The following is a 9,124-nucleotide window of genomic DNA, read 5'->3' as shown; positions in this document are numbered from 1 at the left end:
ATTTATCCTGCTCTATTGTAAGGAGGGTCAGAGCCCAGTGAAACTCTGTAGAGGAGTCAAACTAAATGGTACAGACTGTGCAAAATTCAGTGTCAGACAGAAACTCGGCTGACACCTGAATGATGGAGCAGCCAGTCAGTCCATTATCACAAGACCATGTCACCGCTCCACAGTTCAAACCTTCCCTCTTGATCATGTTGTCTGGGGCAGGAAGGATACCAGGGTGGCACCCTCGACCAGATCTTTCCCTCTGAAATCCTTCCGTACACTCTCAGAATTCCCACTGAAATCCACAAAAAGTTCCGGGAGCCAAAGGAATGCAGAGCCGGGCCGGGCGTTCAACCGACCTGATCCAAGACCTGTGTGTACACAGGATGGAACACGCACCGGCCTCGCATTCCCTATGCTAGCGCACTCAAAATCTCCCAGCCACGTCAGTGAAACTTTTGAGCACATAAGGGAATGCAAGACCCGGCCAACAGAAAACACACGGCGATGACGAAGGCCACACAGCTGTCTTTGGGTTAAAGCTGTAGGGTAATTATGTGAGAACAGGACACGTCTGATCACCTGAGCTTACTCGCTCTGTACAGCTGTAGCTGCTGGTGACAGCCACCCTCAATTTCCGGGAACAAGGCTGGACACTTGAACTACTAGAACACGCGTTACGAGCGGCCAAGCCCTGTTCTGCCAGCAAGCGCAGGTGACGGCGCACACTGACACAGAGAGTTACATACGTATTTGCCACATCTATGCTTTTCCCCTTCCCTACCACAACGGGTCAAGTGCCACACAGAACCAGGCATGGAGACTGATTTTTCAGAAGGGGGCTGCGAATCAGTCCCCCACAGGTTACAGCTGGAGTTGAGGAAGCTCTAGCCCCATCCAAGAAGTTGGCTGGGCCTCAGCATCACTGAAAAATCAGACCCATCTTTCAAAGAACTTGCCGTGCTTATACAATAACTTGGTTGTAAGCCGTGACCAGCTGGCTTGGAAGAGGGACATGGTCACAGACCTTTACGGACGCGGGATATCAAATACCTTTCGAAGCAGGATACTCAATAGTTAGGCCAGTGGATGGCTGATAAGCAAAAATCCACAGAAAAGGAGGCTCCAAAAGTCGTTTCAGTTCTGACCGAGCAACCCCAAGGAGCGTGGGGTCCCTCGGGTTGGCGTGGACACGGAATCATTGCCACTAATACTGTCAGGTCTGTCCCCAGCCTCCAGCTGGGCCTAGGAGACACTGTAGTTGTTGTAGTAGGTAGCAGTGGCATCTGCTAGGACGGAGATGAGGCTAGTTTCTGCGGAGGGCGAAACCCCCCGCGACCGGTAGGCACCTGCCCGTGTCTGTTCAGTATGGCCCCAACCGTGGTCTGCGTGGCTGGGCGCATTGAGATACTGGTCAAACTCATTGCGATCCATCTCCCCCAGAAGTTTCCGCTTGTGCTCAGCTGGTCCAGGCTGTCAAAGCTGGGTTGCTCGGGGGTGTGGGTGAGAGCGGGCCGAGGTGGGCCATGGAGGCTGGGCGGAGTGGACGGGGTGGAAGGCTGGTGGGTAGTAGGTGGGAGGCGGAGGCGGGCAGCTGGAGGCAGGGAGATCATGGGGGTGCCGGGCTGAGGGATAGACATGGGGCCCAGGGGGTGGTGGTTACACAGGAGGGGACTGGGTTGAGTACTCTGATGAGAAAGGGGCCCCCGTCATACGGGGGTGGTGATGCTCCTCTCCGGGCAGGGGAGGCGGAAGAAGCTCTGCTCCGGGTCGATCAACATCCAGAGGGGACATCTCAGGCGGGGGTGGGCAGCCCATAGGGGTAGGTGTCCCATGCTGGCACTTGCTGCTGGTCCGGGCCTCCCTGTAGCTGCCGACGCTCTGCACTACCGGGCCGGGCGAGTACTCACCCTGCCCCTCCTTACTCCCCCACGGTCCGGCTGCAGGGCCGCTTCCCGCTTCTCCGGCAGCGAGCTCCGATCCCGCGAGAGGCTCCCCAGCAGAAAGCCGGGATCCACCCGCTTGCAGATTCGCTTGACCTGCTTCTTCCTCCGTGGCCGGTATTTGTAGTTGGGGTAATCTTGCATGTGCTGCACCCGCAGCCTTTCCGCTTCTTCCACATACGGCCTCTTCTGGGAAGGAGTGAGGGATTTCCAGGACTTGCCTGCCACAAGGGAAGAACAAAAATCCCCTTAGCACCATCCAGGCCGGGCGTGGAAGGCCTGTTTCCCTGCACACCCAGCAACCAAGGGCAGCCCTGCATCTGGTGGAGAACAGGGGCCAGATACCCACTGAATCCTGACTAGAGAGAGATGACCCTATACAAAATATTGTGTCGCAGGCCGGGATGCGTCCTACAGCCCTACAGAGCGGGACAGCCCCTGCAGAGCAGAAGTTCACGAGAAACAACAAGGAGTCCAGGGGCGCCTGAAAGACTAACCCACTTTATTGTGGCAGAAGCTGCTGTGAATTGCAGCTCACCAAAGCACGCGCCAGAATAAAAGTGTTCAGCGGTCAGACCCCCCCCCCCCCCCGCCTCCTGGGGGTTTCAGTCTCAGTGGGGGAGCCTGTAACTTTCACAACAAGATGAGCATCCCCGTGGCACCTTAGCGCCTAACAAAACGAGAGAGGATCTGGCGCTTTCGTGGGGAAAACCCACTTCCTTCGGTGAGCTGGAGGGACCCGAGAGATCGGCTTGCCCGAAGAGGTGGGTTTTGCCCACAAAAGCTCGTCCTGCTAGAGATGTGTTTGTGAGGCTCTCAGGTGCCCTGGGACAGCTGGTGTTGAAACAGACGAGTCTGGCCACCTTTGAAACCTGACAAAAAGTGAAGTGGCCGGATTAGGAGGGCTACAGGCTCGTGTGGCTTGTCTCCTGCCTCTTTACACAAACCCTTTAAACCAGACGCCCGCTCCCTGGGCATCTGCAGAAAGCCCCTGGCTTTTGTGAAACCACGCCGCCTTTGGAGGTTTCTCTCTGCCACCACACACTGCTAGGAAGTCTGAGCCCAGTGGAGAGAGGAGGTTAAGAGACTTTCCTGGAGCCCAGCAAATACACACAGTGCCAGGCCCCGATCCTGCAGACTCCCAGCGACCGAGGAGCCCTGCGGACAGGGCGGATCGCTCGGCGGCTTCTCAACTCACATGGTGACACGGGGGTGCGTCTACCCAGCACCCTCCACGCGAAATAAGAGGCGCAATGCCCACTGCGGTTCTTATTTCAAATCCACTGCAAAACGACGCGCGATTTCGAGCTTATCCCTCGTGCAATGAGATTTACCAGGATGGCGGAATCGTGCACCCGTTATTTCGAAACATAGTTCGGAATAACGGCGGCTTGTGTAGAGGTGGGGTAACTATTTCAGGATGCCAGAGCCCTGCAGAGTAGCCCCCCGCTTCCTCTCTAGGGCGCCCCTGGCTCCCTGCCACCTGCCCCCCCGCCCCGCTTCCCCCTAGGGCTGCCCCCCAGCCTGCCAGCTCCCCCCCGACTTCCACCGTAGGGCACCCTAGGACAATATTTCAGGCTAACTACACCTGAAATAATTCCCGACATAAAATCAGCGTTTTTCCCCGAGGGAAGCAGGGGCACCGATCTGGACAGAAGCAGCCGCTTCCCAGGCGTGGTGGCTGGACACTCCACTTCTTCCCATGCAAGAGGGGTTTTGAATAACTCTCCCGTGTAGACCAGGGCAGAGCCCGAAGGGGAATCAAGTCAGAGCCCCGACGTGGCGGGGATCGCTCGCGAGGGGAAGAGTCCCACGAAGCGAGCTGCGGGCCGGTCCCAATTAGAGACGCGACCCTTGGAAAGCCAAACGCAGCCGGGAGAAAGGAGTCGTCGGGGAGAACAGGGGACGAGGAAGCCCCCTCGCCCCCAGGCTGCCCTTCCCGGGGTCTCTGGCCGGCCCCGGGCGTCGAACCCCGCGGGACGCGCCCAGGCGCTGCCGTGTGAACCCGAACGCTCCCGACTCCGGAGCGAGCCCGGGCGGACAACGCGCCGCGCCCGGCTGGGGCTGGCCCGGGCGGACCCCTGGGGGCCGGGGGGCGCCCCGCTTACCCAGCATCTTGCTGAGCTCCGCGTTGTGCAGGTCCGGGTTCTGCACCGCCAGCCGCTTCCTCTCGTCCTTGGCCCACACCATGAAGGCGTTCATGGGCCGGCGGATGCGGGGCTCCGCGCCCTTCTCCCCCGGGGGGCGCTCCGCGGCCAGCCCCGGCGCCTCGGGCCAGGCGTAGGAGCCCAGCAGCGAGGCCATGGCCCGCGGCTCCCGGCGTCCCCCCTCCCCGCCTCGCCCCGGCATCCGGGGGCCTGGCCCGCCGGCCGCCCGGGCCGCCTATTTATCGGCCCCTCCGAGCCGCCTCCTCCAGTGACACCCCCGGGGCCGGCCGGCGGCTCCTCCTTGCTGGCGAACTCCAGCGCCGCTTCGCCTGCCACCTGCCCCCCGCCCCCTTCCCCGAGGGCTGCCCCCCGGCCTGACAGCCCCCCGCCCCCTTCCCCCCCGAGGGCTGCCCCCGGCCTGACAGCCCCCCGCCCCCTTCCCCCCGAGGGCTGCCCCCGGCCTGACAGCCCCCCGCCCCCCTAGGGCTGCCCCCCGGCCTGACAGCCCCCCGCCCCCCTTCCCCCCCGAGGGCTGCCCCCCCGGCCTGACAGCCCCCCCGCCCCCTTCCCCCCGAGGGCTGCCCCCCGGCCTGACAGCCCCCCGCCCCCTTCCCCCCGAGGGCTGCCCCCCGGCCTGACAGCCCCCCCCGCCCCTCTTCCCCCCTAGGGCTGCCCCCCGGCCTGACAGCCCCCCCCGCCCCCTTCCCCCCCGAGGGCTGCCCCCCGGCCTGACAGCCCCCCGCCCCCTTCCCCCCCTAGGGCTGCCCCCCGGCCTGACAGCCCCCCGCCCCCTTCCCCCCTAGGGCTGCCCCCCGGCCTGACAGCCCCCCGCCCCCCTTCCCCCCTAGGGCTGCCCCCCGGCCTGACAGCCCCCCGCCCCCCTTCCCCCCTAGGGCTGCCCCCCGGCCTGACAGCCCCCCGCCCCCTTCCCCCGAGGGCTGCCCCCCGGCCTGGACAGCCCCCCGTCCCCCTTCCCCCCTAGGGCTGCCCCCCGGCCTGACAGCCCCCCGCCCCCTTCCCCGCCGAGGGCTGCCCCCCGGCCTGACAGCCCCCCGCCCCCCTTCCCCCCTAGGGCTGCCCCCCCCCCGCCCGCTTCCCTCTAGGGCTGCCCCCGGCCTGACAGCCCCCCCGCCCCCTTCCCCCCTAGGGCTGCCCCCCGGCCTGACAGCCCCCCGCCCCCCTTCCCCCCTAGGGCTGCCCCCCGGCCTGACAGCCCCCCGCCCCCTTCCCCCCGAGGGCTGCCCCCCGGCCTGACAGCCCCCCGCCCCTTCCCCCCTAGGGCTGCCCCCCGGCCTGACACCGCCCCCCTTCCCCCCTAGGGCAGCCCCCCGGCCTGACAGCCCCCCGCCCCCTTCCCCCCTAGGGCTGCCACCCCGGCCTGACAGCCCCCCGCCCCCCTAGGGCTGCCCCCCCGGCCTGACAGCCTCCCCCCCCGCCGCTTCCCTCTAGGGCAGCCTCCCCTGCCTGACAGCCCCCCCCCCTTCCCCCCTAGGGCTGCCCCCCGGCCTGACAGCCTCCCCGCCCCCCTTTCCCCCCGAGGGCTGCCCCCCGGCCTGACAGCCCCCCGCCCCTTCCCCCCTAGGGCTGCCCCCCGGCCTGACAGCCCCCCGCCCCCTTCCCCCCTAGGGCAGCCCCCCGGCCTGACAGCCCCCCGCCCCCCTTCCCCCCTAGGGCTGCCCCCCGGCCTGACAGCCCCCCGCCCCCCTAGGGCTGCCCCCCGGCCTGACAGCCCCCCGCCCCCTTCCCCCCTAGGGCTGCCCTCCGGCCTGACAGCCCCCCGCCCCCTTCCCCCCGAGGGCTGCCCCCCGGCCTGACAGCCCCCCGCCCCCTTCCCCCCGAGGGCTGCCCCCCGGCCTGACAGCCCCCCGCCCCCCTTCCCCCCTAGGGCTGCCCCCCGGCCTGACAGCCCCCCGCCCCCCTTCTCCCCTAGGGCTGCCCCCCGGCCTGACAGCCTCCCCCCACGCCCGCTTCCCTCTAGGGCTGCCCCCCGGCCTGACAGCCCCCCGCCCCCCCTTCCCCCCGAGGGCTGCCCCCCGGCCTGACAGCCCCCCGCCCCCCTTCTCCCCTAGGGCTGCCCCCCGGCCTGACAGCCCCCCGCTCCCTTCCCCTCTAGGGCTGCCCCCCGGCCTGACAGACCCCCGCCCCGCTTCCCCCCGAGGGCTGCCCTCCGGCCTGACAGCCTCCCCCCCCGCCCGCTTCCCTCTAGGGCTGCCCCCCGGCCTGACAGCCCCCCGCCCCCCTTCCCCCCGAGGGCTGCCCCCCGGCCTGACAGCCCCCCGTCCCCCTTCCCTCCGAGGGCTGCCCCCCGGCCTGACAGCCCCCCCCGCTTCCTCTCTAGGGCTGCCCCCCGGCCTGACAGCCCCCCGCTCCCTTCCCCCCTAGGGCTGCCCCCGGCCTGACAGCCCCCCGCCCCCCTTCCCTCCGAGGGCTGCCCCCCGGCCTGACAGCCCCCCCCCCCCGCTTCCTCTCTAGGGCTGCACCCCGCCCCGCTTCCCCCTAGGGCTGCACCCCCTGGCCTGCCAGCCCCCCCGCCCCGCTTCCCCCTAGGGCTGCACCCCCCGGCCTGCCAGCCCCCCCGCCCCGCTTCCTCTCTAGGGCTGCGGGGCGCCCCCGGCTCCCTCCTGCCCCCAGGACTGGTGGGGGAGGCAAGGAAGTAACGGGGGGGGGGGGCTGATCAAGGATATTTGTGCCCCGCGGGGCCTCTGGAGTTCTCCGAGGGAGGCGGGAGGGCTCTGAGGCATCTCACAAAGCTGGAGTCTCTCCCCCTCCCCCAGTCTAATTGCAAATTCAAAAAGCTAAAGGGCCTGGTTTTATTTTTACTTGGTTTTTGCACCCTCCCCCCGCACACTCACCCCCCTCCCGCGTCTCGCATTCCAGCAGCTCTCGGCCCCCTCTGCCAAGTGGAGAACTCCCAGGACTCTCGACTTTCCGGAGAGGGAAACTGAGGCAGGAAGCACAACCACTCCCCGAGCCACTCGCCCCTGCGGCGGCTTGGCTGCTCAGAGGAAGGCAGGGAACCCCACCAAGCCTAGAAGAAACGAAGCCCCCCCCCAACCGATCGATCCCGCTTCCCTCCCCTGGGCTTGAATTTACCCTCGTCTGGTTCTGTCTGTAGCTACAGTCCCGCCCCTAGGACAGGGGTGGGGTCCGGACATCGGAGCCACAGAAACATCAGTCGGGTCTGCAGGGACGGGGACGGGGATGGGGAGAGCCTGGGGGCTGGAACGGCAGCCCGGGCTCCCTAATGCTGGGGCAAGCCCTAAGCCTCGGGCCGGATCCAGGCAACCCGGGGGCCGCATCTGGCCCGCGGGCCGCACATTCCCCACCTCTGCCCTGAGAGAAGCTGCGAGTGGCGGAGTTTTGTCTCTAGGAAGGAGCCTCTGCTATCGGCCCTTCTGCGCCCCCTGCCCCCCCCCCCACGCTGGAAAATCGCCCCCACGGGGTAGAAAGACAAACGGCCGCTCAGAAGATGCTGCTGAGGAACAACCCGGCGCCAACAGCAGGTGCTGCGGGTCAGAGAGACCGAGGGGGGAAGTTTGAAAAAAGTTTGGAAAGTTTCAGCCAGAATCAGGGGGGGGGGCTAACCCCCCCCCCCCCCCATGCGCTAGAGAGAGCGAGGTGCAAACGCCACGGGCCGGCCAGCCTCAGCCTGCCCAGGGCCCCGACATCGTCGGTGTCACCCGAAATCCTCTGACCCCCCCCCCCATAGGAGCGCAGCGGCTCCCGGGCGCTGGGCGGGGGGTCCGATCGGTGCTGCCCAGCAGACCCAGCGGGAGGCATCTCCTGGGGGTGGGGGGTGAGAGACGTTTCCCAGGGCCCGGAACCTAGCGGGGGAAGGGGGGCGCTGCCCGGCCCGGCCGCACCGGGAGCCCCAGCGGGGCGGCAGGACAGGGGCCAGCCCCGGCTCTCTGGGAACGCACCTCGGAGTTTCAGCTGGAGTCGGTTCGCGTCCTGAGGGGGGGTGGGGGGGACGCCGGAGAAACCTCGCCCGAGGATGCTCCCCGGCCTCAGCCGGAGCGCCCCCCCCCCCGCATTCAGCCCCCCCTCCCCGCGGAAGCGTTCACACGGGCCCAGGGAAGCGGATTCCACCTGGGGGTGTCCAAGGGGTCGCTCTAGAGGGTGACCCGACCACGCAGCAGGCGCAAGGCGCTTTCCTGAGAGCCAGGCCGCTGTTTAAATCCCCGTAACTAACCCCCTGGAGGAAAGGGATAGTCCCAGCACCCGCGGGTGGGCCAAGCGGAGCAGCGGGGACCTCCGGGAGGATCCCAGGTGTGCAACTCCGGGTCCCAGTCGGATGCCAAGTCCACTGTGCCCCGGTCTCATTTACCCCAACAGGGCAAGCGTGTCGCTTCTCAGGCGGCAGCAAACAGGGCACCACGGCGGCCGTTTGCACACTGCAGCTGCTACAGAGGTCGATACATGCACGGAGGTTAGCTCCAGCAATACTTCCCAGCCAGGCTGGGCACGGTGTCCCTGTCTGTGAGGGTTCCCTTGTTCTGTTCACTCCCTCTGGGGCACCTGGCCCCGGCCACTGTGGGCAGACCCGACCCTGGGCTAGAGGGACCTTTGGTCTGACCCAGTCTGGCCGTTTTTACATCTTGATACAAGACGCTTCACTTTGTATATAGGCAGTGATCAGGGAGCCTTAGGAAAGGGATGGGATGAGACAAAATATCTGGATGCTGCTATGTCAAACCACTGGTTCATAGAACACTAGAACTGGGAGGGACCTCGAGGGGTCGTCAAGTCCAGTCCCCTGCCCTCATGGTGGGACCAAGCACCGTCTGACCATCCCTGACAGGTGTCTGTCCCACCTGCTCTGAAATATCTCCGGAGATGGAGATTCCACAACCTCCCTAGACAACTTATTCCAGTGTTTAACCACCCTGACACGTAGGAAGTTTTTCCTAATGTCCAACCTAAACCTCCCTTGCTGCAGTTTAAGCCCATTGCTTCCTGTCCTGTCCTCAGGCCAAGATGAACCATTTTTCTCCTTCCTCCTTATAACACTCTTTTAGATACTTGAAAAACTGTTTACACAGCTTG

The 9,124-nt window shown here is 66.1% G+C and overlaps 1 protein-coding gene across 1 annotated transcript; it reads right to left on the bottom strand.

The window, feature by feature from the left end:
• Positions 1 to 390: 390 nt before the first annotated feature.
• SOX7 (SRY-box transcription factor 7) lies at positions 391 to 4,331 on the bottom strand. The gene is given in 9 exon segments (XM_075923247.1): positions 391 to 1,443; positions 1,446 to 1,529; positions 1,531 to 1,595; positions 1,598 to 1,664; positions 1,666 to 1,722; positions 1,725 to 1,763; positions 1,765 to 1,941; positions 1,944 to 2,152; positions 4,040 to 4,331. Coding segments are annotated over 9 exon segments (1,149 nt in total). The 5' UTR covers positions 4,281 to 4,331; the 3' UTR covers positions 391 to 1,233.
• Positions 4,332 to 9,124: the final 4,793 nt, after the last annotated feature.

The sequence above is a fragment of the Pelodiscus sinensis genome, chromosome 3, assembly GCF_049634645.1.
Source record: "Pelodiscus sinensis isolate JC-2024 chromosome 3, ASM4963464v1, whole genome shotgun sequence".
Classification (NCBI taxonomy): domain Eukaryota; kingdom Metazoa; phylum Chordata; order Testudines; family Trionychidae; genus Pelodiscus; species Pelodiscus sinensis.
The sequence above is the reverse complement of the archived record's forward strand: the minus strand, read 5'-3'. Positions and strand labels throughout refer to the sequence as shown.